This window comes from Lolium rigidum, chromosome 7, assembly GCF_022539505.1.
Source record: "Lolium rigidum isolate FL_2022 chromosome 7, APGP_CSIRO_Lrig_0.1, whole genome shotgun sequence".
NCBI lineage: Eukaryota > Viridiplantae > Streptophyta > Magnoliopsida > Poales > Poaceae > Lolium > Lolium rigidum.
Window position 1 is genome coordinate 301,673,218 of NC_061514.1, and position 7,656 is coordinate 301,680,873.

Genomic DNA, 7,656 nt, shown 5'->3' on the forward strand with positions numbered 1-7,656 from the left:
ACAAAAAGGTTGGCAAGTACGATTACGTGTTACATGTCGCCTGGCCTAGTGACTATAAAGCTTGAAGAAGTTCGTCAAAATATACATATAGTTTATTTTTTTGAAACGAAAAATATACATATAGTTTAAGATCAGTTCGAAACCATTCATCAATATAAAGGCAACGATGAAGAAAGATTGCCAAGAGAGATAGAAATATTATGACACATAACATCGTTTATTTCAAAACTTAGTTTTCCTAGCTATAAGATTGCCATAAGATCCAGGCCACACAAAAAGCGACCAATTGCTGAGGTTGGGTAGCTCGTACAGAGCCTTGGGGAGCGAATGTTCACTCCCCTTATTAAAAGAAATGAAATTGCTTGGTACAAAGAACAAAGGGCCAAAAGGCCCGTTAGTCCAGCCAGAAATCCAATATGTAGTGCCCACGACAATGGGGCTCTCCATAGCAGCAAAGCCCTTTGAGCCCTGGAGTCCTGGATTCGTCATCGTCAGTTGTCGAGAGACGAATCGGCTCGGTAACGCTCCACATCGCGATCGCGATGCCTCCGCCGGCGGCGACTACTCGGCGCCGCAATCCAAGGGGACGAGCAAGAAAAGCCCCGGCCTTCCACGTCTCGGTGTTCCACTGCATGCCGGAGCCGCGGGAGCCGTGGGAGAGGGACTGGGCGGAGCTGCCCGCGGACTCGATCTCCTGCATCCTCCACAAGCTGAGCCTCCCGGAGCTCCTGCTGGGCGGCGCGGCGGAAGTGTGCCGTTCATGGCGACGCGCCGCGCGGGAGGAGCCCGAGCTGTGGCGGCGCATCGACGTGGGCGATCTTCCCGACGTCCCGCCCTTCACCCGGCAGGCTACTCTCGAGAATGTCATGAGGGTCGCCTTGCGTCTTAGCGCGGGGCAGTGCCACACCTTCTTGGGCGCACACCTGGACGATGGCCTCTTCATGCTGCTCGCCAAGCAGTAAGATCATTTGTTCTTGATCCCCAAAAATTTAATCCCAGAGTTTTAAGTGGTACGCATCCCACACACACAAAAAAAAACAAAGATATGCCTATTGTTTCTTCTTATATTTTGTTTAAGGTTGGATCCTTTGAAAATATATATACAACTCCGGGCCGGCAGTTTAGTTTTGAAATGTAAAGCTAGCCAGATCTTCGAATTAGTGGTATATTAAGATTAGTCATCATATCTTGCAGGGCGCCTTTGCTGAAGAGACTTGAGCTGACCAGGTGTTGTCCTATCTCCGCCGGAGGATTTGCCGACGCAATAAAGAAGCTCCATCTTCTTGAGGAGCTCCAGCTTTATCACTGCTTACACGATGAAGCGTGCCCGTGCGTGAAAAGCTTCAGGCTTGTCCGGCAAAGGCCTTGCTCCTATCGTTTTAACAAGCGTACTGATGATCGAGAGGCCTTTGCAATCGCAAAGATGCACCGACTACGTTCCTTGAAGCTCGTCCATGGTAATCTCGGCAACCAAGGCCTGGCAGCTATCATCGACAACTGCCCCCACCTAGAGTACCTTAACATTCGGGATTGCTGCAACGTCACGATGGATGCTAACCTAACAGCCAAGTGCGCCCGGATCAGAGTGGACTACCACGAGTACTTCCCGCCATATGAACTTTGTAAATGTTGTTTCTTTTCCCCAATTTATGCGTTCACTGATGACGGCTACCCCTATGATGACGACAACCCCGACGAATACCATGATCTTTCTCTTTATTCCTACCTGGGTGACGAGATTGACGGCACCGATTTGGAGGAGCATGAAAGGATCCTCGACGTCAAGAGCATGCGTAGGTACTTGAGCTAATGTACTAGTGTTGCTTTAGATGTTCTCATGTTTGTTTGCATCGTTCCGACCACAAATTTTCTCAATGAGGATCAACTTTTCTTCATGGTATTATTAGCTTGTGGTTGGTGTGTAAGGTCTGACCATCACACGATATATGATCCTTTTTTGAAATAAATTGCTCTCAAGTGACCATGTTTTCCTTCATTTCGCAAGAACAAGTGGAGCAGGCAAGTGAGCGTCTGGAGTTTATGATAATTATTGAGCTATGTAACATCATCCAAATCCGTATGTGAGATAAAATGAGGGCCTAATGGAACTGAGATATGGAGGCTCCTGGTTGCTGCTTATCGTCTGACACTAGCTTCGAACTGCATGGTGGCAAACTTGAAACATTCATCCGAGTTCCCCTTCTGAATATGTCTATATATAGTTATTCTTGCTTCGTTGCCTAGTGCCCATGTGTTGACAAACACCAGTCAGCATTTTCTTGACAAAGCACATTTAGATTGTTTTCTGAATAAGCCGGCCGGCTCTGTTACAAGGTTGGGCCTATGGCTGTCAAAAACCAAGACGGTAACTAACTAGGAGTATATGTCAATGACCTGGTGAGTGGTGACACCCAGCTCCAGTCTCCAGACCTCCAATAGCCTCGTAGATCAAGCAAACTTGCATGGTGTCAAACTTAAACATCCATCCGTGTTCCCCTTCTGAATGTCTAAATTTCTTCTTGCTTCATTGCCTTGTGTGGCGAAATTTATGATTAACATAAACAGACGCACGTGTTGGCAAAACATCCATCGACGTTTGCTTGGCAAAGCACATTCACTGGTTTATGTCATTGACCTGGTGAGTGGTGACACCCAGCTCCAGAACTCCTAGCCTCGTAGATATCATGCAAACTTGCAATCAATTCAATTCTTGGAAGATAGGATGTGCGTATCATGATGCCTTCACTAAGGTAAGAACGCATAGACGCCGCCATTACCCACCATAACCAGAGTCGGGGCTCGGTATTCAAAAGCAGCCGCCCGCCTCCCCAACTCGTAGTTGGAACTAGATGTGGGATCTTGAGATTCGCCGCAACCTGGAAAACCACCCAAGGTGGAGGAGGAGGAGGCCGTCACCGCCATGCCCGAGACCGCTGCCCCTGGCGACCTCGTGTTGCGGGTGTAGCCTCCCCCATAGGCTGCCAACTGATCAGCAAAACAGCTTCAGCTCGCCTAAATCATATGGGCCTAGATCAGGCCTATCTGCATCATGTCGTCATCCACTACATCGCATGTGGCGGCTACCGAGCCGCGCCTAGCCGCCTCCACATCACAGCACCGTCGCAATAGAGGTAGGAGCGGACACCAACCCACCAGGTCGACGGCCCAGGAGATTTTCCTCTGCACGGCCTTTGCCCGACAATGTCACCGGCAGCAGTGTGATAGGGCCATATGGGACACGGAAGTGAAGCGGGTGAGATTGTCGATGGGCGCCCAGGTGCGGCCTAGCGTTCCCACACGGGAGCATAGGAGGACTGGCTGGCGAATGCTAATTCATTACACTACATATAATTGTAAACCGATAAAGACATTATTGTGAATAATATCCACGATCCGCCATTATTGATGGTTTACTTTTTTTTCCGTGAATACATATTCTAAGATACATCTTTTTTTTGCAAAATATAAACATTTCTTTTGCAAATACAAAAACATTATTTAAGATACATGTACATTTTCTTGAAATGTGTGAACATTTATTTTAATATAGGTGAAGCCATATTTAGGACCCGTGAACATTTACCTTTGAAAGCATGAACATCTTTTCAATACACATGAACAATCAAAAAAGGCTTGACCTTTCTTTTCTAATATTTTTTTTGACCTTTCTTTTCTAATATATTTGGTGTTCTTATATATGTAAAGTTTTCTTGTTTTTCTGAACGAATGCATTTTCACCTACAATAATATTTTCTAAAAGTAACATTTACAATTCATGTGAGTACGTGAACGTTTACTGTTCGATGTAAAAAAACTTATTTTTGCATCCTATTTATTAGATAAATTTAATATCAAACAAAATATTTTTTATGTTAACAATAATAATACTTCTTTAACAAGAATGATAGGAATATGTGAGTTGTGTTTGGAGCAATCATGCATGGATGGGCTGCAAGGGCAATCCCATGCATGGAGTAGTGGACAAGCAGCCAGCTAGTACCGTACCACTAGCCAGTGATGCTACTCGGAGCAAGGCAACAACCTGGGTGGTTAACCTGCAGCTATCAACTCACCTGAATGTCCATCCATGCGTGTCATCCTAAATCATTGCACCTTTCAGGTTTGGCAAAAGCGATGGATCATCGTTACTTACTAACTACTAACTAATAAAGCTAGTTACATGCACGTTCATTGGAGAGCTTAATTAAGTACTAGCATTAGGAGTACCTACCTTAGTTTGTTTACCATTACCATCTGCCTAAGCAAGATGACTCCTCTCAAAAGCACCATGAAATTATAGTTAGTTGATTAATTAAGTAGTGCTCGATAAACCACCATGTATTGAAGAGACTTGTGACTTGTCGAGCTCACTGAATCGCCCACTCACTCATTCCCACTCACCGCTCTAGCTAGTCTCATGATCTCATCTTCTACACATCGACCAAATTAAGCTAGGCAGGTAGAGGCCGGCGGCGGGCAGACATCAAGGAGAAGGATGCCGACGGTGCGGCGGCGGAACCCGGACGTGCACGTGAAGGCGCTGGAGGGGATCGTCTCCGCCAACACCTTCCTCACGGTGGCCGTCTTCATCGGCATCACCGGCACCATCACGGCCTCCTCCACCGTTCCCACGAACTGCGTCGCCGGCGACGACATCGCCCGCAACTTCTTCCTCTTCGAGATCCTCTCCTTCGGCTTCTACCTCCTCTCCAGCCTGGTCGCGCAGGGCATGAAGCTCTGCGTCACGCTGCTGGCCGCCGGCGACGACTTCTACGGCGACGGCGAGCAGAAGCCGGTCATGACCGACGACTGCGAGGAGATGCCGGCGTGGCGCGCGGCGGGGCCCCGGGAGCGGCGCCGCGCCGTGCTGCGGTACGCCAGGCCCATGATGCTGCTCGCTGCGGTCTGCTCCATCATGGGCACCTTCTTCCTGCTGCTCTCCATGATCGACGCCATCCAGCTCAAGTTCGGGATCCTGTCGTGCAACATCCCAATCGCCGTCGGCGCCACGTTCGCGCTCTGCGTGCTCGCCGTCACCGGCCTCATCTTCTACGGGTGCACCGTCGCCTACGCTCTCACCAACTACATGCCGTGAGCGTGACAGCTCACCTGCCGGTTGTTGCATCTACTAGTTCATTCTTTCTTAATTATCTTGGGATTAGTCAATTTTACAGCACCTAATGTGCATATTCTGATCAATTAACTTTATTCCGGTTGATGCTAGAAGTGTAAGTACTACGGAGCAGTACATTATTTTTTCCTATGGGAGTATCATTTTTTTATGTTTCTCTTGTATAAAAGGAAGAGGGAAGGAGTGCATTAGAAGAAATTAGTTGCCTGGAGATCCACAAAGCTAAGCATGTTGCATGGGCTGACTAATAAACGTCACCATGCATGTGGCATGGTGCATCTGACTTGAATGATCATCGCATCCACATTTTGGAGTGGGAAGCGGTGATCGACATTTTGGAGTAGGCTTGCTGCACCAGCCAGTTTTTTTTTTTTTTTGAGCTGGACTACGGCGGGCTTACGCCGGCCTGAACATTATATATCAACACATCGGCATACAGGTTCATTACAAAGGTTTTTGGAGGACAGAGAAGGAAGGAGGGGAGTGGAGACTCAGGGTGGGTCGTGGCCGTTACACCAGTTATTAAGGAGGGAGGTAGAGGAGGGAGTGTTACATCGGTAAGCCCAAAGTCTAATGTCTTCGATACATCTTCGAGAGACGGTGGGAAGATCCTCGTCGAGCCCGCTGAAGGTCCGGGCATTCCTTCGCTTCCAAATGTTCCAAGCGATGGCAGTATTAATGGTAGTCTCTTCATAGGTGCGGCAGTGCGAGAGCCAGAAGGCGTCGAAGGTGGCCGAGGGGGTGTTGTCAAAGTCTTGGTGAAAATGGCGCCAGACCTGTTTGGCGCGGGGGCAGAGCAGAAGGAGGTGATACGTATCTTCATCAAGAGGGCAGGCGAGGCAGGTGGCAGAGCCGTTTAGGTGGTGTCTGAAGCGCCATTTCATTGGTTGGAAGACGCTTTTTCCGAGCAAGCCAGCAGAAGATCTTGCACTTAAGAGGAGCCGCACTCCTCCAAACTTTGGTCGCCACATCATCAACCTGCAGATGACTGAAAGTAGAGGCATAGAGGTTTTTGTTTGAAAGCTTGTTGTTCGTGAGACGGCATACTCTAATGTCCGGGTTATCGATGTTCAGGTGCACCGAACTAAGCTCCATGGAAAGGTCTCGAAGCTCGGACGTCGCAGCAGCTGATAGGCGGGGAACCAGAAAGTGGCGGATGTCATGAGAGAGGGCAGTGGCGACATTAAGGTTGAGGCGGGCGGAGTGAGAGAACAGGATAGGGAAGCGATCTTGAAGCGTGGAGTTACCCAACCAGAGATCAAGCCAGAAAGCAGTGGAAGTCCCATTACCAATGGTCACGGTCGAGATGGCCCGGAATTTGTCAATGCCAGCAAGGATGTCTTTCCAAATAGGGGTGTCAAGATAATGCTTGTCCCCCATATCATGGTGCCCGTTCCAGCCGTATTGACGTCGAAACCAGCAGGCCCATGGAGCGGAGGAGTCGGAGTGAAGTTTTGTGAGGAACTTAGTTAGGAGAGCGGAGTTTTGGGCCTGGATGGACAGGACGCCCATGCCCCCAAGGTGTTTGGGGGCGCAGACATCAGCCCAAGCAACTTTGCACTGACCGCCATTGCAGGTTTCCTCCCCAGTCCAGAGGAAGGCGCGCCTCCGTTTATCAATAGCCTCAATGACGCCAGCAGGGAGGAGGCCAGCGCTCATAGCATGGGCGATCATAGCAGTGAGGACAGAGTTGACAAGAAGGAGACACCCCCCTATCGGAAGACATCTGCCGCGCCAGCCGGAAAGCCGCATGTCGCTCTTGGCCATGATAGGGGCAAAATCAGCGAGGCGAAGATTGTGTGTGGACAGGGGGAGACCTAGGTAGGTCTGAGGAAAGGAAGATACTCCGCATCCAAACGTGGATGCCATATCCAGGGCAGAGTCTTGAGTGGTCTTAATGGGGACGAACGTACTTTTGTGAAAGTTGATGACCAGGCCCGTGGCAGCAGAGAAGTTGTCAAGAATAGTTTTGAGGTTTGCGACATGCTCTGGGATAGCTCTTATGATAATGAGGGTATCATCAGCATATTGGAGAACGGTGCAAGTAAGGTCATCGACTAGGGGGTGAAGCAGAAGACCGTCTCTAGAAGCTTGGAGAAGCATTTGTTGGAGAACATCCGCAACGATGTTGAAAAGGAAGGGGGACAGCGGGTCTCCTTGCCGCAATCCTCGGCGACACTGAATCCAGTGCCCAGGAATGCCGTTGAGCAGCACCGCAGTCTGACTAGTGCGGTTAATCATTTTGATCCAATCGCGCCAGAGAGGAGGGAAACCCTTAGCTTCAAGAATCTGGTCAAGAGCATCCCAACTGATGGAGTCAAAGGCCTTGCGGAAATCTAACTTGAAAATAGCCGCGGGGGCATTGCGCCGGTGGCAAGCCTGGACAATATCAGCGGCATAGACGAAGTTCTTAGCAATGGAGCGGCCAGAGATAAACCCAGTTTGGTCCGGATGGACCAGGTAGGGGATAAGGGGCCGGAGGCGAAGAGTAAGGCATTTGGTATGGACTTTAAGGCAGCAATTTT

At 49.2% G+C, this 7,656-nt stretch overlaps 1 protein-coding gene across 1 annotated transcript; it reads left to right on the forward strand.

Moving 5' to 3' along the window:
* The first annotated feature begins 4,402 nt into the window (after positions 1-4,402).
* On the forward strand, positions 4,403-5,311 carry LOC124670307. Its single transcript, XM_047206811.1, has one exon. It carries the CDS (start codon positions 4,496-4,498, stop codon positions 5,093-5,095), a length of 600 nt encoding a protein of 199 aa, XP_047062767.1. The 5' UTR covers positions 4,403-4,495; the 3' UTR covers positions 5,096-5,311.
* The last annotated feature ends 2,345 nt before the right edge of the window (positions 5,312-7,656 follow it).